Here is a 22,398-nt window from a genome sequence, read left to right as displayed (position 1 = left end):
AGTGCAGCATCACCAAGGGTACACATAGTTTGGCTACAGACAATGGGAAGAAAATGGATGGCTTCTGTGCCAATTTAGCAGCAGTCACTTGCACACTATGGGGCACTAGAAAGGGAGCGCTGAGGGAAAATCTAGATACCTTTTTTTTTTCCAAAGGTGTAGAAGGATTTGCTGGCAAGGATGCTCATGCCCTTTTTTCCACTCTTCCCACCCCTAGTGCCTCTGGAGGCTTACACAGATATTGTTTCTCAGACAATGAAGCATAATTTAGTCCTTAGACAACAGAGTATGTATTGCACCAAAGCCTAGCTAATTAGAAACTAGATCAAATCATAGCTCTGAAAAAAATAACATTTTCAGTTTGTCATCACCAATAAAATCTAAGGTATGACTCTGGAATGTTAGGATGTCCTTCCTTCTGTTTTTTTGTCACCTAACAAATGCATGTGGGTTCTCCCCCTGCCCCATACTAACTTTGCATTCTTATCTATTGATCAATTTCCTAGTAAACCTTTACAAGCACATTGATCCTTTTATTAGTCACTATCTCTGTCTGAAATAAACTTGACCAAAATGTTCTGCTTTGTTTGCTGTATTGTACTAATGAACACCATTATAAAATCAAAGATTGCAACGTAGTAAAGAAAACCGTATATATCACTGAAATCGTTTCGTGTTTTTTACCCTGCTGATGAGTTTGTTAAATGACTTTTTAAAATCCTTGGTTGTAATTCTAATCTTTGTAAATCCTTTGTGGAAATAGTTAAGTTTGTAGCAAATATTTAATCTGAAGGTGAAATTCTGCCACTAAAATCTGATATTTGCAAGCGAAATCTAAGCCTGGACAGGTGTAGCAGCTGAAATGCTTTATTTCAGATTCGGATTGCATATGCATTGATTTATATAAAGAGCCATCTTATTTCTTTCATCTTGAATTTGGCAATCAGCATTCTCCAGAGTTCAATTACTCTGAGTTTGTGATCACTTGGAGGTTTTCAGCATATGTTGTTGTTTTATATATATATATATATAAAGCACTGATTTTTTTATTTGAAAGTATCCAATAACTATGACTGTCTTATTTTATATTTGGCCTTGAGGTTTGTCAATAGTTTTGTAAAATTAACCAAAAAATCCGTCTCTGCTGTCTTCTTCTGCCGTAGGGTATGTGGTATGTACCTGGATTTTCAGATACATTTGCTTGGTTTGTCAGTATGAACTGAAATTATTCTCTTTTTCACTTGACTATATCAATCTGCCATTACCTTTCCTACCTTTGTGTGAGTGGTAAATATGTTCTTTCTTTTGTCTGTATATATCATATCAAAACAAAACCATAATTGTGTTTAATAAATAAAAAATACACAAAGCAAACCAAGTGCAAATGAAGACCCAAGCGACCCATTGTGCTTGTAACTGCAGTCTTTGTACTCTTTTCCCATACTTTTTCCCTTTGTTTTTGTCATCTTTCATCTCACGCTAGGTCCCAAGCCTGTCACTGATTCTGTGCAACCACAACCCTGCACCCACACAGACCCTTTTGGAGGTCAAGGTGCTCTGTGCAGACACAGGCAGTCAGTTGCTGGATCAGGGCGTTAGAATGTGAGCTCTTCAGTGCTATACAAATAAACATCATCATCACAAACTTGTTTAAATAGTAATATCAGTAGTCATGTCTTGGTTACTGCAAATCCTTCTCTCTAGCCTTGACAATGCAATCTTGCCCCAGTCAAATCCATTCAAATTGCTACTGCAAATATCCTTTTCCTAGCCCCTTGCTTTGACCATGTCACTCTTTTCTTCAGATCTTTCTGCTGGCTCCCCTTTCTCTATCACATCTAATATAAGCTAATCGTCGTTATTTTTAAGGCCCTTCACAGTCAGTCCCCTCACTGATCATCTCTCATTTGCTAATGAGCTCTTGACCCTTGCTTCCATCACCCTCTTGATATATTTTCCAAAAAGCACCTCCATGCTGCCTCCCATGCTGCCCCTGAAGTTTAGGAGGAGCTCCTCATGAAGAGCTACAAATACACCTCATTATCCACTTTCAGATTCCTCCTTAAAACTCTCCTTTGCTATGATGCCTACAAAAACTTGACAAATGTTAGATTGCTGGTGTGCTGAAACCCCTGCCTTTATCATGCTGACTCCTTATACTCCCTCATCGCTCTATCCATGGCCATCTGTTGTTTCTTGTCTTATACTTAGATTGTAAACTCCAGGCGGCAGGGACTGTATTTGTACAGCACCCAGCACAGGGGACAAGGCTCCTAGGCACTAGAGCAATATAAGTAATAGTATTAATTTAATAAAGACACCATCTATAGTCCACTTCTGTCATGTACACTGACTAAAAGGAAAAGAGGCTATAAATGATCTGACATCACTTTTAACAATCCAGCGTAATGGAGAGAATATTGTCTCTTTTTATGATAAATTTACCAGTGATAAGCCCCTCTCTGATGATGTAAGGTAAACTGTATGACCCCATTTCCATTAGTAACTGAGCACCTTACAATCTTTAATGTATTCTCTTAGCACCCCTGTGAGGTAGGGAAGTGCTGTCATCGTGCATTGTACAGATGGTCAACTAAGAGACTAAGAAAAGCCCAAGGTCACACAGGAAATCTGTGGCAGAGGAAGTATTTGAGCCCTGAGTCCTATAAAGGCACCCTAACTACTGGAATATATTTCCTCAGACAAACATTGTGCCTCTTCCTCATATGATCTCTGCAAGTGCAGAGCTTCTCATTCAGCCCTTCTAATCATTAAAATACTTTCTAGTCGCATTATTCTTGTGACTAATCCTGTGTGCATATTACAGGTGCATATACATAGTTGATTAGCATTCTTCTGTATGTAAACCATTGGAAGATTTGGGGTATGAAAAGATAAGAGCGTGCACTTCCCACCCTGCAAATCTTAGAGTTGTGGAGGTCAATGCATCCCAGTAATGACCATAGCAGGTGTAGGGTCTGATACTTTCTTGCTAATGCCAAGACTGCCAAGTTCACTCCCCTTGTCTCCTTCACCAGAAGTACTTATTGTTTTTTCAGTGACTGCAGGAGGGATTGTCCGGCTATGCAGAAAGGAGGAGAGGAGACAATGGATGTGGTTTAATAGGCCACTACTTTCCTAAATGTCTGGGAGTACCCACAGATAAAACTGTACATAGTGCAGGTTATTCCACAATCATTTACATATTCTTGGTGGGCTATTGGCATCCTTCCCCCTTACCGATCCTGGTCCCCAGCCAACCCACTGCTGGGACCTTGCCACTCTCACTTGATTAAGGGGGGCTATAAAGGAGGGTTGCCACCCTGCCATACCAGTCATAGGCACCTCGAACCCTCCTGCCCCCGATTTACACTCTTTTTTAAAGAATGCGTTTCTTAAATCCTTTCCCAATCCATTTGATATGATCACCGTATTCATTCTGTGTGAAGTACCTGCATTGGACACAGAGCTTTCATGCCCCAGACTTTGCACATAAATAATCCCCTTATCTTCTGGTCACCTGTGCGGGACCTGGGATGAAGCTGCCTCCATGTTGCAGGTAACTCACTGGCTCTCTAGATACCCTCAAAGTGGGCAACACACCTTCTCCGCCATTCCCGACAAAGGTCCTCGCAGCTTAATGTGCGATGAGGTCATTCTTCCTTAATGCTCATTCAACAGGGAGTAGGAGAGGCGCCTGCGAAAATGGTTAAATTGTTGGGTCCAAGCTAAACTCTTAAAATTGCATTTGAAATTTTTTTTCTCATACATAATTAATTGTTGCCTTTTCCAGGCCCCCATCTTTCTGTTTCCTCCCTCCCCTTCAGCCCCAGCCACTGAAGAGCTTGTCTTTGTGTCAAACCTATTTGACTCAGCACCGGGGCCTGTAGGATATGTTACATATCACTTCATGATCATTTAAAAAACTCAATATGAACTGACCATGCAGCTCTAAAGAGCATAGTCACTAGCAGTCTTTACATATTTGTAGAGGACCTCACTCTTAAATTGTTACTTTGGTAAAATCATTGTTTCTTATGACTGGAGAACAGAAATGCTTTTTAGCTTTTGTGGCAGGGTGAAGCAGGTACGCCTGAATGTGTAAAAATCAGAAAAAGCCAAATTAATTTTTAAAATTATATTTATAACAAAGACTTTCATGGTGGAGAAGTTGGAAGGAGTGTGAGACTGTGTACAGCACATACATGTTTTAGTTAATCTTTGTTCTGTTTTGTTATCTGAATAGGAGTTTGTAATGCAGGAAAGCAATAAACCAGTCGGACAGGTGTGCAGATTCATATGTGCAAATTTGGCAGTTGGCAGGAGAAGGAAGAAAATCTGCTATCACAGAATAGGTGGTGTGAGTCTGAAATTCGTTTCAAAATAATATTGCAGATGTGACAGGGCTCGCCCAGATGGCTACAGGAGAGTGATAGAAGGCAGATATATTAGCCCCAGGTTAAATAGGTCCCTTTTCCCTGGGTAAGGTAACAGGGAAGGTTCCAGAACAATCAGGAACTTTCTGGAAACAATTGAGGCAGACAGGCTGATTAGAACACCTGCAGCCAATCAAGAAGCTGCTAGAATCAATTAAGGCAGGCTAATCAGGGCACCTGGGTTTAAAAAGGAGCTCACTTCTTAAAAAGGTGCGCATGTGAGGAGCTGGGAGCAAGAGGCACTGGGAGCTGAGAGTGAGAAGGCGTACTGCTCCTAGAAGGAGGACTGAGGAGTACAAGCATTATCAGACAGCAGGAGGCAGGTCCTATGGTGAGGATGAAGAAAGTATTGGGAGGAGGCCATGGGGAAGTAGACCAGGGAGTTGTAGCTGTCGCACAGCTGTTCCAGGAGGCACTCTAGACAGCTGCATTCCACAGGGCCCTGGGCTGGAACCTGGAGTAGAGTAGCTAACTTCCACCACTCTACACAACCTGAGCATTCCCTGATGATGATAAGAGCCTCATCAGTCATAATAAGGCAGTTTTCCAGCTTCCAGACTCAGAAATGGTGTACAGGGGCTGGATCAGAGACTGAGGATCTCTCTCATTGACTTAAATTTGAATCTTGTGTAATACTCATACTGTGTTTCTGTTGAATGACTGAGTGGATCATAGTTTTTTGCAGTGTTTGGTCCCAGGATATGAGAGAGATAAGAGAGGTGCCACTATCTTTTATTGGACCAACTTCTGTTGGTGGAAGTTACAAGCTTTTAAGTTCCACAGAGCTCTTCTTCAGGTTTGGGTGAGGAAGCAGAATATCGAAGCTAAATACACATTGGGACAAATTGCTAAGCAAAAAGGGCAACATATGAGGGAGGCGGTCACTTGAAATGAAGCGGTCAATATGGGGTTAAATCGTTATACACAATAGACAATGAAGTGGGCAACCAAAGATCCTAAAATGTAGGTGATAAATGTGTTACATTAATTTTTGGGAGAATGGTCCTTGGGGAGGAGACGTCTTAAATGGCTATTACTGTGCTATTGTACTGGTACATTCACAAGCGTGGGTACTGATACTTTTCATAAGGAGAAGCTAGTTGGACTGAATAGTAATAATCTATAAGCACCTACAAGGCAATTTTTGGCGATCAAAAGGAATGGTGGTAGATGATCTCTACCCCAGTCTGCCTATCATCAGTGCCCCAGAAAAGCCACTCTCAAGACCCGTCGATAGCCACAAGCAGTACAGGGTGAAGCCCTAGAGTGCAAGATCATGGTCCACTTTTACACAACATAAATCACTGCCGGAGCTACCAGCTGCAGAGGCGGCTGGGAGCCCCAGGACTTGGGGGCCATTTAAAGGGCCCAGGGCTCCGGCCACCACTACCTCCCGCAGCTCTTTAAATCTCCGGCAGTGGGGATCTGGCGGCAAGTTAAAGGGTCTGCTGGAGCCGGCAGAGATTTAAAGGGCCTGGGGCAGTAGTGGCGGCTGGAGCCCCAGGCCCTTTAAATTGCTGCCAGAGCCCTACTGCTGCTACCCCAGGGCTCCGGCAGCAGGGCTCAGGAGGCGATTTAAAGGGTCCAGGGCGCCAGCTGCTGCTACCGCCCTAGGCCCTTTAAATTGCCGCTAGAGCCCCACTGCCGGAGGCGGTGGAGATTTAAAGGGCCCGCAGCAGCAGCCGGAGCCCTGAGCCCTTTAAATCGCCTCCTGAGCCCTGCTGCCGGAGCCCTGGGGAAGCGGCAGCGGGGCTCTGGTGACAATTTAAAGGGAAGCTGGTCCAGTACAGTGTCCCGGGGCGTCCCGGCTTACTTTCACCTCTGCTTACAATATTCTTTTCTCTACACCGGTGAGCACTGAATTCAATGAAATCAGCCTCAACAATACCAGTCTAATAACATTATATATATATTCCCTTATTTCTCATTTAATTGGGTTTCTCTTGTACCTTTGGTGGCTTATTTAAGATTTCTCAGTAGCATTATTTGCTTTGGGCCTAAGATAATATTCCATGTAAATAGCCAAAACTGGGGGGAAAAAAGCCTGTTGAAATCAGACGTATGTTGTTGCGCTGTCTGAAGTGGTTCACAACTGTGAGTACCTACCTCGACAGAACCACTTCAGACAGCGCAACAACATACGTCTGATTTCAACAGGCTTTTTTTCCCCCAGTTTTGGCTATTTACATGGAATATTATCTTAGGCCCAAAGCAAATAATGCTACTGAGAAATCTTAAATAAGCCACCAAAGGTACAAGAGAAACCCAATTAAATGAGAAATAAGGGAATATATATATTCAAAAAGCAGGGCAGACACACCAAACTGGTGGTATATTCTACAATTAGATTTAACCAACCCAGTAACAAATGTGAACTCTTGGATCACTGTAGCAAACTTACCATGGAGTCACAAGCAAGCCTCATGGGCTTGCCTTTCTATCTTACCACCCAGGCAAGCTGGACTTAATGATAAATGGTCACATACACCAAAAATATTCAGGTTGCTCCCAATCCCAAGAGGCCAGCTACTTACCCCAGATCAGTTTTATCTTAGATTTCACACCAAAAAGCAATGCAGGTAGCTAATCCCAAAGTAAACTAATGATTTGTTAACGAGGAAAAAGAAATTAGTTATTTACAGGTTAAAGCAGGCAACACGTATACACAAATGAATTCATTCTCTGGTTCCAAAAGGTGACAGAGATGTCGTAATTTGTCAGCACTGAATGTCTTTTTAAGACTAAGTCAGGTTGACCCTGGGGATCTCTGCCTATTTGTTTCTTAGCTCCAACCTTTGTAAGAGTCCAAACAGCAGAGATGAAAAATCTTTGTCAGCTATTTTTATTTCCCTCTTCTAGCATTCAGACCAATGGGACCAGCCTTCCTGCATGTAATTCTCAATGGGTGGATGGGCTAATCAACAAAGCTTTTGTCCTACAACGGCCCACTTAATTCTGATAGCCCTCCTAGATAGGGAGGAGCAGCCACTCTTGCCATCTGAGTTCACAAGTTTAGAGCAGGCATTTTTACCATTATAAAACAAACACATTTTATGTTGTAGCTTGGAATACAAACATTTCAAGTGAGATTAATGCATGCAGCAATTTACAAGCATTTCATAGAGTCTAAATGCTAAACACATCCTTACAAGCCTAACGCCTGTCTTGAACAATACTATCATCAGTGACCCAGAAAAGCCACTCTCAAGACCCGTCAATAGCCACAATCAGTACAGGGTGAAGCCCTAGAGTGCAAGATCATGGTCCACTTTTACACAACATAAATCACTGCCGGAGCTACCAGCTGCAGAGGCTGGTATACAATGGAGATAACACATCCCTACCTCATAAGGGTGTTATGAGAATAAATATGTTGATGACTTCAGGGTGTTCAGTTATTTCACTAATGGGGACCATAGAAATACCTTAATTGATAATGACCTACCCCACTTTTTCTCTTCACTGATAGATGGGACTAGCATACATCATACAACTTGCTTCTACACTGTGTGATGTTCCCGGAGACTTCTGTACAACAGTTACCTAACAGCAGTGCTGACTAAAATCCAGCTGTAAATTGCTGAGAGCTGTTTGCCTCTTTTCATTGTTGTCCTGCCTGGAGTTCTGAGACGAGTGATGTTTTTCATTCAGTCCATATATCTGAAGATTAAGCCAAGTACAGGATTAATACTCTGATTATAATGTATTCTGTATCTAGATTACAGAGAAAAGGAAGGTACATTGGAAATGCATTGAACATACTGTATGTATGAAAGAAGCCTACTGATAATAATGAATAATTGTTTTCTTGTTTTTACAGCTTGCAGGCCAGGATTCTATAAAGCATTTGCTGGGAATATAAAGTGTTCCAAGTGCCCTCCACACAGTTTAACCTATGTAGAAGCAACTTTTGTCTGTCAGTGTGAAAAAGGTTACTTCAGAGCTGAGAAAGATCCACCAACTATGGCATGTACCAGTAAGTCTGATCTGTAACAGTGTTTGAAATTCCCCTCATTTTCATCTTATTTATTTTTACATAATAGAGAAGGCACCTCTGCATGCCAATATTGTGACCTATCCCTCTAAAAGAAAACTAAGGAAAATGTTTTCCTTAATTAGAAATCAAACAGTAGGTTTATCTTTAGTCTTAAAGCTCCTAAAAATTACTGAAAGTTTCCCAGCTTAAGGAACATTTTTTGTTTGCTGGTTGGTTGGTTTGTTGTGGGTTTTTTTTTTTAAAGAAAAATGACAGAGTATGTAATTTCTTCCCACAGATAACAGGGTTGACGTTTGAGAAGCAATATATATTTCATCTATTAAAAAAATAGCTTTGTACAAAAACCCTCAAAACACTGAGGACACATATAAAGTTGAAGACAAAACTGGTAGTACTTATTCCTTTCCTCTGGCTTAAATAAAAAATAAATATCAAACAAGCATCATCCTGACAGATTGGCCTAAAAGCTTAACTATCCAAAAAATCCTAAAGTGAAGAGGGGCAGGGAAGATGCATTCAGTCATACACAGGTACAATTAAACCCTGTAGCATTTCCACTTCTTTCAAAAGACAATTAGATCTTTTTATACAGCTGTGATAATGAAAATTATTTAGTCTTTTCAAAATGTAAATGAAATCCTGTAATGTTTGACAGGAAACAAAACTAATGTATGAAAACCTGGAGGCAGAAATTCTGACTACAGAAAGACATTTTTCTTCTCATTGGATCAATTTGCTCATGTCTGGGGACAATGTAAAAATATAAATTTTCTTGTCAGTTAATAAAATAGTTCCCCTGGATTTTCATCGTTGGTTCATTATTCACTGATATTAATTTGTTGGTCCCAAAGTAACAATATGTGTTCCATCTGAGAGCATAGAACCAGCGACAGGAGCACACTATTTAGGTATAAAATATTGTTACTTCATTTAATGAAGACAAGTCTGGCTTGACTTTGCAAAATTTTCTAAGACCTCAAGTTTTCTGTGAAGAAATGCCATGTCTCTGTTTAATACCCAGTAATGATCTGGTTCTTTCAAATTGTGTTTGTGCTACAATCGTCTTATTAAGATAATTCTGTGAATTTTCAGCACATTCAACATTAGATGTACAAGAAGCCTACATTATTATTATTTTTTTAAAAACCCACAAAGCTAGAGCTCTGTTGCAAACTTCAAACAAGTTAGCATTCAATTCTTGTGAAATAGAATCATTTAAATATATATAAACTTTAATGTATTGAGGAGAGAGAGAGAAATGGCTGAGTTTTGAATGTTGTGGCATTCTTATCAATTTAAAACATTTTTGGATATATTGAGTTGAAATCAGTTATGTCAGAGCCAGAAATTAATGAAGAAGAGAAACATTTTGATATTATCTGTATATAAGAGAGGGTCAAAGTTAGAGTACAAGGGATGTTAAGAGTAACAAGAAGGGTTTCTTCAGGTATGTTAGCAACAAGAAGAAAGTCAAGGAAAGTGTGGGCCCCTTACTGAATGAGGGAGGCAATCTAGTGACAGAGGATGTGGAAAAAGCTAATGTACTCAATGCTTTTTTTGCCTCTGTCTTCACGAACAAGGTCCGCTCCTAGACTACTGAACTGGGCAGCACAGCATGGGGAGGAGGTGACCAGCCTTCTGTGGAGAAAGAAGTGGTTAAGGACTATATAGAAGAGCTGGACAAGCACAAGTCCATGGGGACGGATGCACTGCATCCGAGGGTGCTAAAGGAGTTGGCGGATGTGATTTTAGAGCCATTGGCCATTATCTTTGAAAACTCATGGCGATCGGGGGAGTTCCCGGATGACTGGAAAAAGGCTAATGTAGTGCCCATCTTTAAAAAAGGGAAGGAGGAGGATCTGGGGAACTACAGACCAGTCAGCCTCACCTCAGTCCCTGGAAAAATCATGGAGCAGGTCCTCAAGGAATCAATTCTGCAAACTTGCTGAGGGTGCAATCCATGCTATCACTTAGAGGAGAGGAAAGTGATCAGGAACAGTCGACATGAATTCACCAAGGGCAAGTCATGCCTGACTAAGCTAATTGCCTTCTATGGTGAGATAACTAGCTCTGTGGATGAGGGGAAAGCAGTGGTCGTGTTATTCCTTGACTTTAGCAAAGCTTTTGATACGGTCTCCCACAGTATTCTTTCCAGCAAGTTAAAGAAGTATGAGCTGGATGAATGAACTATAAGTTGAATAGAAAGCTGGTTAGATCATCGGGCTCAACGGGTAGTGATCAATGGCTCCATGTCTAGTTGGCAGCTGGTATCAAGCGGAATGCCCCAAGGGTTGGTCCTGGGATCGGTTTTGTTCAATATCTTCATTAATGATCTGGAGGATGGCATGGATTGCATCCTGAGCAAGTTTGCAGATGACACTAAACTGGGAGGAGAGGTAGATACGCTGGAGGGTAAGGATAGGATACAGAGGGACCAAGGCAAATTAGAAGATTGGGCCAAAAGAAATCTGAGGTTCATCAAGGACAAGTGCAGAGTCCTGCACTTAGGATGGAAGAATCCCATGCGCCGCTACAGAGTAGGGACTGAGTGTATAAGCAGCAGTTCTGCAGAAAAGGACCTAGGGGTTATAGTGGACGAGAAGCTGGATATCAGTCAACAGTGTGCCCTTGTTGCTAAGAAGGCTAATTTTGGGCTGTATACATAGAAGCACTGCCAGCAGTTCGAGGGATATGATCATTCCCCTCTATTCGGCATTGGTGAGGCCTCATTTGGAGTACTGTGTCCAGTTTTGGGGCCCACCCTACAAGAAGGATGTGGAAAAATTTGGAAAGAGTCCAGCGGAGGGCAACAAAATGATTAGGGGGCTGGAGCACATGACTTATGAGGAGAGCCTGAGGGAACTGGGGATGTTTAGTCTGCAGAAGAGAAGAATGAGGGGGGATTTGATAGCTGCTTTCAACTACCTGAAAGGGGGTTCCAAAGAGGATGGTTCTAGACTGTTCTCAGTGGTAGCTGATGACAGAATGAGGAGTAATGGTCTCAAGTTGCAGTGGGGGAGGTTTAGGTTGGATATTAGGAAAACCTTTTTCACTAGGAGGGTGGTGAAACACTGGAATGCGTTACCTAGGGAGGTGGTGGAATCTCCTTCCTTAGAGGTTTTTAAGGTCAGGCTTGAGAAAGCCGTGGCTGGGATGATTTAGTTGGGATTGGTCCTGCTTTTGAGCAGGGGGTTGGACTAGATGACCTCCTGAGGTCCCTTCCAACCCTGATATTCTATGAGGACAGAACTGAGAACAGAAGATGTCTAATGGTTGAGGAATGTCTATTACCAGTCAGAAGAAGAGTATGATTAGTTAGACAATGGAGAACGTAATAAAGCAATATGCTTGATATTTCAGCATGCTGTGCCAGATGATCAAGAAAAATATCATGTTTGACTATATTAAGTGGTCACTATGTACATAAAGTCTAACATCACTAGAGTGTGATTAGAAAAAAAATCTATCTTTTTCAAGATCAAAGGCATTTATACTTAAATTAAGTATATGAGTCTGAACAAATTTCTTATTATGCTATGCTTACATAATTTCAAATTACATCACCACTCACAAAAAACAACCCAAACAATATTCTTTATATTAAAACTTGTAAATAGTTATGTAGAAAACCACCATTGTCTTGAAACTGCAAAATAAAAACAAAACAAATCCTTGGGTTTTGTTTTTTATTTATGGTGCCTATACTCTTAATTATATATGTATTTCTTTACTATTTATCTTTCCTCTCTGTACAGACAATAGTGCTTTTCATTCATGGACCGCCAAAGAACTTCAAGAACTTGAATTAATGAAGACGCACAATATCCCTGTCATATGGGTATCATCCCATTTTACAGATAGATAAACAGAGACATAGAGGTTAGAGGAAGAATAAGTGGCAGAGAGAGGAATAGAACCCAGAATTCTTAGCACACAGACCTTGCTCTAATCATTAGGAAAAACTTCCTTTCTGGTTTGTAAATTTAATTTGCCACTCAGTATCAAGTTGCACTATGTAGGTATTAGTTAGTATAATGATGGGCTCAAGGCACAAAATTCAGATCCCAATTCTGAGCATTCCAAAAATCTCAGGATAAAATCCTGTCCACCAATGAGAGTTTTGCTGGTGACTTCAGTGCGGCCAGGACTTCACCCTGAATGTATTCAGATTGGATATGGTGTTCAGTTTAGGGCCAAGAATCGTCTTTAGTTGTGGACAAACAGGCTGATCTTCTGAATTGGTTGATACTGGGGAGGGGAAACACTAACTTTTGAATTCTATTTGGTCCTATGGGCCTATTTGCCATGTCTCTTCCAGCAAACTGTTTTACACCCAGCTGGACCCTTTCCTCTTCCCCTTCCCCTTCTTCCCAGCTATGCTCTCCCTAAGCTGTGCACTCATGCAGCTGCCCAGGAGTGAATCAAGGGCCGTGCACAGTGGCGTGTATTCAGGTGCCCCTACCCCTGCTGTTCTGTAGCTGCATTGCTCCTGTCCTCTGCCTAGGGTTGCCAGGTGTCCGATTTTGAACCAGAATGCCCGGTCAAAAGGGGACCCTGGCTGCTCCAGTTGGCATCACTGACCAGGCCGTTAAAAGTCCAGTCGGCAGCACAGCGGGGGCCTGGGGCTAAGGCAGGGGAAGCATCTGCCAGGTCCCTGCAGCCTCTAGGCCAGTGGTGGGCATGCGGCCCATCAGCATAATCTGCTGGCAGGCCGTGAGACAGTTTGTTTACATTGACTGTCCACAGGCACGGCTGCCCGCAACTCCCAGTGGCCGCGGTTCGCCATTCCCAGCCAATGGGAGCTGCGGGAAGCGGTGGCCAGTGTGTCCCTGCGGCCCGCGATGCTTCCCACAGCTCCCATTGGCTGGGAAAGGCGAACCGTGGCCACTGGCAGCTGCGGGCGGCCGTGCCTGCGGACAGTCAATGTAAACAATGTAAACACTGTCTCGCAGCCCCCCAGTGGATTACACTGACGGGCCGCGTGCGGTCCGGGGGTCTCAGGTTGCCCACTACTGCCCTAGGGGCTGGGGCAGCCAAGGACTGGGAGGCTCCATGCACTGCCACTGCCCCCAATGCCATTTCCACAGCTCCCATTGACCAGGAACTGGGACCAATAGGAGCTGGGAAGGCAGCATGTACCGTGCAGAACCGCCTGGCCGCCCATTTGCCTAGAGGCCGCTGGGACCTGGCAGACACTTCCTTAGAGCTGCAGTACGCAGCGCCACGACCCCACACCCCCTTATGCACCCCGACCCGGAGTCCCCTCCCGCTCCCCAAATCCCTCATCCCCAACCCCACCCCTGAGCCCAGAACCGGAGTCGTAGCCCTCACCCCCTCCTACACCCTAACTCCCTGCCCCAGCTCGGAGTAGTAGACAGTATTTTCTTATTTAGAAAGTATCTGATATTAAGTATTAACAATAATTAACTTTATTGTACATAATCAGAACAGTCATGATGTTTGCTGAAAGGAGAGGGTGAAATAAACCCTTCATTTTCACCAATTCATTTGCTTCCCTTAAACCGCCCCCATGGTATTAGGAAATCCCTAAGAGCTTTGCACACAGATGTCTGCATAAGGGTTATTGCTGCCAAGTTTTTTCAAGGTGTCAAAAAATCTTTGTATAATTTATAAATGATAACAAAGCAATCAGACCACATTCATAAAAGCCCAGTGACACATAATTTAGCTGAATCTGAGGATTAGAATTAATTGTCTCTTTTTGTTCCAATTTCTAAATCTTAGTAAATGATTCACTGCATGTCATTACAGCTTAATAATTGCATGAAATCACAGTTTAGCTGGCATAATTTAACGGCAATTAAAAAGCTATTTAATCGGCATGCAAATTGGCACGAGGGCCCTTGAGTATGAAGGGTGTCTGTTTTTTCTGCAGTATCTGCAGGCGGACAGTTATATACTTTCAGACATCCCCAACATAAATGATAACATTCTTCCTATTCAAGGAAATATGAATACTCAATAATTCATGTTTTCTATTATAAGGAAAAGCCCCAAACCCTGAATATATCACTTCCTAGTACAAAATTACAACAAAACAACAAGTGTCAAATAGTTTTATCTACAATATTCATTCCTGTACTGATATCATCTATAGAGAGTGACAGAAATCTGGCAGAAATTTAACAGAGATAAAGCCAAAGAAATATGAGAGCCGTGCTCTTGATACTTGGATCTACTTTAATTACTTTGTCTTGAACTGCCAAATCCAGTCAAGTATTGCATTGAAACTGAACTACAATGATAATCATCATAATATTTATCTCTTAAATAGTACTACATTCAACCCACTTTACAAACGTTGGCTTCAGTCCTTCAAACAATTACACACATGCTTAGCTATAAATGCATGAGTATTCCTATTAACTTTAATGGGTGTAAAGTTAAACACACGTGCAAGCATGATCAGGGCTACTAAGACTGATCCTGTGTTCCTTGCATACCTAAAACTCTCCATTGACCTAAACAATGGGACTTTGTAAGGTCCATTAATTATTTAATCCTCACAACATGTCTCCTGGATAAATAGACATAAATTGTTCTAGTTTTTCAGATGGCCAAATACATACAGCGAATTTAAGGACTTCAAAAATCTTTAGAAGTGTTTGTTAATTTTGGGTGCCTCCATTTTTAAGTGCCCCAAATTTAGACACCTAGACCCTGATTTTGAAAGACTTTTGAACACACACAGGTCCCCAGTCATTACGTTTGAAATTGTGGGATCAGCACATCTGTCTCAAGCTGAGGGTCCTAAAACTGAGGCACACAAAATTTGTGGCCACTTTTAGAAAGTTTTGTTGAAGTTAACATTCCCAAGGTTACAGATGGAGTTCGTCTATCACTAAGTAGTCTGAAGGATGAAAACAATGGCAAACTGTTGGTTAATATGATTGCATGTGGTGGTAAATTGTATTTATAAATATTTTTAATTAAATTTCAGTTTTGCAGTATTAGACATATTTCAGTGTCACATTTATGAACCAGAAAACAGTTATTTAAAGTTTAATTTAAAAAGAATAAAGAAGGCAAAATACAAAAATAACTGCTGAAACTGAGCAGAAGTATTTTATCTGTTCATTTTCACCATGAATGAGCCATAATATTTCTGACAGCCTAATGGTAGAACCAGGGTTCTAAATTGTCCCCTGGTACCTGTAATAGTAACTGATTCCTGCTGATAAAAGGTGTCTGGCTGCTGAACTCAACATTCTATGATCCCATGACCCATGATCACCCATTCAAAAATATTCTTGTCCACTAAAAAACAACCCAGTTTAATTTGCATGTGTTCCAAATATAGCAACTAATTTATCACCACCATGAATACAAAACTCATCTTAGTAAAACCACTAAAACCACCATTTAACCATTACAAATAAACACCTGTAATAAAATAGCCACTCAGTTACTTAACTACATTTCCAAGAAAGCCACAAGATTTATGGTCAGAATTCACATAATCTCCCACATCACCAAATCTAAAAACATTTTTAGCTGTGCCTCTCTTAGAGAGAGCTCCAAATTGCAAGTACATGCAGGAAAAGCTATATTTTTCCAACTTTAACTGCCCAGATTGTTGACAAACACATAAAGCCACTTACAAACTATCCCACAACAAGAGAAAATACTTGTAAAGAATGCATAAATCAATACATTATATATCAACCCTCTCTGATTAAATATTATTCCAGTAACTATATAATCAGCCTCTTTTATTTATTCTCCCCTAGAGAAACCAGCTATCCCTGCTGAACATAAATGTTCTTTTGATATTCGGGTCAGGATCTTTTAAACAGTCCTTTAACCTCAGATTGAGACATGTACATTTCAAGATTACTCCTGGACGTGCCAAAAAACAGAAGAAAATATACTGGTCAGGGGAGCAAAACATTAACCAAATATACCCTATAACATGCTGTCAGTGATAGGCATACCCCACCATATCCCCAACCCAAGCAGTCATTATGCACATTAGATACCATAGTTAAAGCAAACATTTAGACACAAACAAATTGTTGTTAGAATTGAATTTATTAGTATGGTACTACTGGGGTGAATAATTTAGTACCTTACGGACAAGTTAAGAAGACACCGAATCTGTTTCAAAGCACTTTCAGTCTATGGCCACAAGAGTGCAATGAGCTTTGTGTGGGTGGATCCTGACGTCTGTGTATCCCTATTGGAGTTATTTGGGTCCTGTGTGGATGTGGGGCCCAACTACTCAGAGCTCATTGCAGGATCAGAGCATAAAGCCCCTTATCCTGCAAACAAATACACATGTGAATATCATTGCACATGTGAGTAGTCCCACTGGAATCAGTGGAACTATTTGCATACATGAAGTAATTTTTTAACAGATGTTTGCAGAATCAGAATTAGAAGGAAACATAAGAAAAGAAGACAAGGCAAAGTGGGTCTGGGGAGCAGGAATGAGAAAAGGAAACATTGGTTCCATATACGGTGTAATTCTGACTGTTTTGGGACTCTGGTTATCAAAAGAAAAGTAGAAAGATTAATTATTGGTAGAACATTAGTTACAAATAACATTGTTAAAGCTAAGATTAGTATTGGAATGCCTGAAAAAAATAAAAGCTTTAAGTATCAGGATATGGGGAGGCTAAAGGTAAGAAAAGTACCTTAGTTAATATGCGACCTTTTAAAATCAAACTATGAATCTTTTCTCCTATTTTCTTAATTTTATGTATGTGTATATATGGATGTATATGTGTATATTCCTGTTAAGGGACATTATTTGCTGTTACTTTGTGTATGTGTAGCTAGTTGCTTTGATATACTGAAATAGTGCCATACTTCAGCTTGAATCAACGGAAAACTGTTTTATTACTAGCAAACTAAATTCCTATCCTTTTGACAGACCAGCCTATAACAGTATTCTGATGCTGATAAGTACCATACCTGTAACGTTACTGCTTGCTACAGTGTAAATGCTTTAGTACTTGATATATAATCATTTTGTGCACTTTTTGGCTTTGGAGTGGAATAGCAGTTATTGTTATGTTGCTCAGGCAGTGTGGGTAATCTCTTTATTCTACTAGGTATACTCAAATAAAGGACTAAAAGTCAGAGGAAAACAGATTTGTGTGTTTTGACCTAGTTAGAAGAAAACAACTGTAACGTGTGAGAGAACTTATTGATGTGAATGTGGAGACAGTGAAACATGTATGCCATAGTATGGGTAAATGCAGAGGCTACAACCTTTAACAAATGGGGATTCACAAACCAGCAAGACTGTTCCAGTGCAGATTTCAAGTGGGAACTGAGGGCCCCAGGTTCTGTAAACATGAAGGTGGATATGAGGGCAATGCCCCCTCTACATCCTCAGGCCTGCCCAAGATCCCTGGCTAGAAGCCAAAGCTGAAACCATCCTTGTCTTCCACACAGGATTTTGGAGAGATGAGAGGAGGGGAGCCCAAAACTGCATAGGAGGTGGGGACATACCCCATTACTGTTCAGTTCAGGTCTCTGGGCCTTTGCCAAGCAGTCCATTGGGTAACAGAGACTTCACATTGGATTCTTTTAAAGTCCCAAAACTGGACCTCCAAGATGATGGATGGAAGGTGGAAAAATCCACATGGCAGCTTGACAATATTGCCATGCAGGAAAAATCGCTTCCAGATCCCAAACAAAGTTTGCCAATCAGCCAAACCCCTGTCGTCATAAGAGATCCAACTCAGTAGATAAGGTTTGGTTAGGGTTGGGCTGCAACAGAGTCCAAAATGGCTGCAGAGTCCAGTAGCAAGATCAGGCAGTAGCCACCCCCATCCTCTGACCTTGGCTGATGAGAGCTAATCAGCTGGCCACTCATGGGTCCACTGTCCAATGGCAGCAGAACGGTCATCATTACCTAGACGCCATGTGAAATAGCTTTTCCCATCACGTGCGGGAGTGGGACGGGGGGAGGGAAGGGGCAGAGGGAGTGAAAAAGTAGCAGCATCCTTCTCTTCCTCATATGTAAAAGCGGCAAGAAGAGGGAGGGAAAACCAGGGGAAGTGTGTTTTAGCAATCTCCTAGCTGCCCCCACTTGGGATCTCCCCCTGCCCCTCTACATCCAAAGAGAAGGCAGAAGAGACACCACAGCTAGCAAGGTGAGCTTTTATCCTTTAAAACACTAGCTAATAACACCAGCTGTTCCATTAAATATAAGGTATAGCAATCTCCATGAGAAAATGAACGTCTCCAAAAAGTTACCATACCTCTCAGTATCCGAGAGATACTGTCATTATTTCCTTCTGTTAATATAGAGAAATACTGCTTTATCTTACATTCAATACTGTGGTAGCTGTTGATAAATTCTGATATATATATTTTTTTTTAAGCTGTGATACTGTAGTCATGTTTCTCTATTAAAATGAACATTAATTATCATTGCTCTGTCTGAGTCTGTATATGTGGGTTCATAGATCATTTTGTGCATTTTTATAAGTAAAATATCAGTTTTCTAATGGTGTGTTTTATGTAAATATTCAGAGGCATCTTTAAAAACAGCAGAATTTTAATAAACCAGATTTATCTCAGTCTTCAGATGAACATCTTGTCAGAAATGCTGGAGGAGTTGATTTTATAAACCATTTTTATAATATACTTTTGCATTCTATCAAACAGTTTCAGTTCTAAAAATTAAATTGGAGCATCAGGCCTACAACAGATGTACATATCTTACAAAAACATGTACATCTATGGTGTTGAATCATCAGTAAATAGTATTTATGTACAACATTTTATTTCATCCCTAAAGAGCCTGATTTATAAATGAAGATTTTGAAGCTCTGAAATAATAGTGCTTTATATACCATATTCTTGTTTCTTAGGTCAAAAATCCCCAGTAGGTGCTTTCCTTGGGCACAGGAGCCTGCCCCCCATGTTGTAAAGTACAGGAGTCAGGGTTTTAAAAAAAACTTGAGATTTTTTTTACATGCCTGGTTCTTCGATTTTTTTTAATTGACTAAAAATTGTTCTAAAGGAGAATATAATATTTTAATTCTTGGGCCTCTTTCCATGGACTCTATGTGACATTCAACGTGTTGCATGCAATGTATTTTATTTTAGATTTATATGGAATGGTTTGTAAATGTACAGTAGGATCTTTACATCTGCTTCATGATTTCTAAAGCCATAAAATGCTTTGTCTGTACTCAAAGTTTAAACGATATCTCATCAAAACTTTGTAGTCACGATTCACTGGCAGGTTGTATAAATCATGAAAAGCTATAGAAATGTAATTTTGGGGAATGTGGAATGATAAATCATAAGTCATCTTTAAACTTCTCAAAGCCTTGCGAACCATTCACTACTCAACCAAGTGCACACTAATTTTATTTTGAGAACTGTAAATATGATGCTTAGTCAACTCCTGGGGGGAAAAAAAGATTGTCAGTTGGAGATTATACATTCCTCTGGTGTATTTTAGGAACTAGGCCTTGGGGCTTTGCATTTTGACAGGTCTCCATTTCTTATTCTGAATTCTTTTGTGAGCATATTTTGTGTTGTGTGAAAAATTAGCTTTGGATAGCTCATGCTGCTCAGTGATTCATTGAAATACTATAAGATTAAAGAGATTGGGGTTTTAATTCTTAAGATTCTCGTAATGGTATAATTTCTGCCTTTCTTCCATCCCCTATGCTGTCCTTGGCTCCAAATATTTAGGCGATGGGCTTCTGCCATGGTTTTATATCAGTCTCTAAGGCTATGTCTACACTATGAGCTGGGGGGGTCAGTCCCCTGTTCGTGTAGACATATTCACACTAGTGCTCATCAAGCTAGTGTGAGTATAAATAGCAGTGTAGCCACGGTCACATGGGTAGTGGCAGCAGAGGCACGGCTGAGCCAGTGCTGCTCAACTGGGCCTCTGTTGCCACTCCCCATGCTACTGGGGTGGTACTGCTATTTATACTTGGGATAGCTCAACGACAGCTAGCGCAAGTATATGCACACGATCCAAGAAATCACAACCCTACTACATAGTGTAGACCAGGGGTTCTCAAATTTCATTGCACCACAACCCCCTTCTGACAACAAAAATTACTTCACAACCCCAGGAGGGGGGACTGAAGCCTGAGCCTGCCTGAACCCCACTGCCCCAGGTCAGGGGGCCAAAGCCCAAGCCCGAGCCCCGCAGCTCAGGGCAGGGGGGCAAAAGCTGAAGCTCAAGGGCTTGAGCCCCAGCCAGGGGGCCTGCAACATGAGTCCTGCCGCCCAGGGATGAAGCTCTAGGGCTTTGACTTTGACCCTGGGCAGTGGGGCTCAGGCTTCAGCTCCAGGCCCCAGCAAGTCTAAGCCAGCCCTGGAAACCCCATTCAAAGAGGGTTGCAACCAACCCTGGGGTCCCAACCCACAGTTTGAGAACCGCTTGTGTAGACATGGTCTCAGGGTTGGTACCTAAGGCGTTTGAGTGATTTGCCTAAGATCATAGTAGCAGGGTTCAGTTCATGTTAGTCATGTGGAGAATAATGCATTGTCCATTTGCACTGGATCATTTTGCAAGTTCAACCTAGAAGGTCACATGGAGTTTTGGGTTCTACACAACTCAGAATCTCCATTAAAAAACTTTCACCTTTTCTCCAACTAGGGTGTATCTTTCCTTCCTTTTCCATTTGTCCACCAAATCTCACTTTGTTTGTCATTATGGGGAAGTAGGTGCTGATGACATGACTCCTGGTCTATCTTGTGCAACTCGCTCTATGATCTTCCCCAAAGTGGTTAAGAAGCATTTTTTTTCTGCTTCTATACCGCCGCCTTTTTGTTCTTCCCCATTCAATTCAAGGTCTTATGAGGTGTTAAGTGGGAAGAAAAAAAAGTGTCCCTGTTGCGAGGCAAGTGCACCGCATCCCTTCCTGGGAGGGGGTGGGGGTAATGATGGCACCGCAGCTGAGTCTACACAACCATCACTTGTCTTGGGATAGCTTGGTTGGGGGTCTCCACATTTTATGAGGCGAGGGCCATATTAGATTTTTGAAGGGGCTTCGCGGGCCGAAGCAACTGTGAAAGAAATTAAATATATGCAAAATCATTTAAAAAACAACACTACTCACGGTGTCATTATTGCATTAAATTCTAAATAAGGCTCCCCTGTTTGGGTCTGCTCTGCCCCATGCCTGCTCCCTTCTCCCTGTGCCTGCTAGGCGTGCCTGCTCTGCTGAAGAAAATGACAAAGGATTGAAAGTTGGGCTGTACTTTGGTAAGAGAAGCTCCAGGTTCCCATTGTTGGTTGGGACTGTTTGGTTCTATTAGTGCTGTAGTTAAAATATAACCATTATGAAATTGTTAATTTCCATCTTCTTTACTCCATTTATTGGAGATGTAATTAAGCATCTGGCTTGTATTTTTACTCTAAGGCTCGGCTGCAGCAGCAACTGTCCCCTAAGTTGGCTCCCGGGGGCACTCACTCCTCCGCACAGCTCAACTGAGCTACCCCCCTCCCCCACGCGAGCTGCTGCCGGCAGCCCCTCCCCCTGCCTGCTCGGCGTGCCTACTCAGCTGCAGCCTGCCTGTTTGCTTCTCCCTGTACCTGCTCGGCTGCCGCAATGACTCTCCCCTAAGTTGGCTCCCCTTTGGGGGGCCACTGGCTCCCGGAGGCACTCACCCCTCTGCACAGCTCTGCTGTGCTACCTCTCCGCTTGAGCTGCTGCCAGCAGCCCCTCCCACTGCCTGCTCGGCCTGCCTACTCTGCTGTTCGCTTCTCCCCTGTTGGTTGGAGGGCCAGACAAATGGAAGCCCTGGGCTGGATCCGGCCCGTAGTTTGGAGACCCCTGGCCTAGGGTAAAAGTCAATATGGTGTCCCTCTCTCGGGGATGTATGGCCTAGCAATCCGTGTCAGTAGGGCTGCTCTGTTTGGCATAGCTGTGTGGCCTAGCAGCCAGAGTCCATAGGGCTGCCCGGTTTGGCAGAGCTGTGTGGCCTAGCGACCAGAGTCAATAAGAAGGGTTG

General features: G+C 42.0%; 1 protein-coding gene across 5 annotated transcripts in view; it reads left to right on the top strand.

The window, feature by feature from the left end:
- The window catches only part of EPHA6 (EPH receptor A6), an 861,217-nt gene that overhangs the window by 449,884 nt on the left and 388,935 nt on the right, over positions 1 to 22,398 (top strand). For all 5 annotated transcript variants that reach the window (XM_048870007.2, XM_048869981.2, XM_048869987.2 and 2 more), the window contains one exon: positions 8,257 to 8,412. In XM_048870007.2, the coding sequence (XP_048725964.1) occupies positions 8,257 to 8,412 (156 nt within the window). The remainder of the gene's footprint in view (positions 1 to 8,256; positions 8,413 to 22,398) is intronic.

This window comes from Caretta caretta, chromosome 1 (genome assembly GCF_965140235.1).
Source record: "Caretta caretta isolate rCarCar2 chromosome 1, rCarCar1.hap1, whole genome shotgun sequence".
Taxonomy (NCBI): Eukaryota; Metazoa; Chordata; order Testudines; family Cheloniidae; genus Caretta; species Caretta caretta.
Note: the sequence above shows the minus strand (reverse complement) of the source record. Positions and strands in the feature narration are given on the sequence as shown.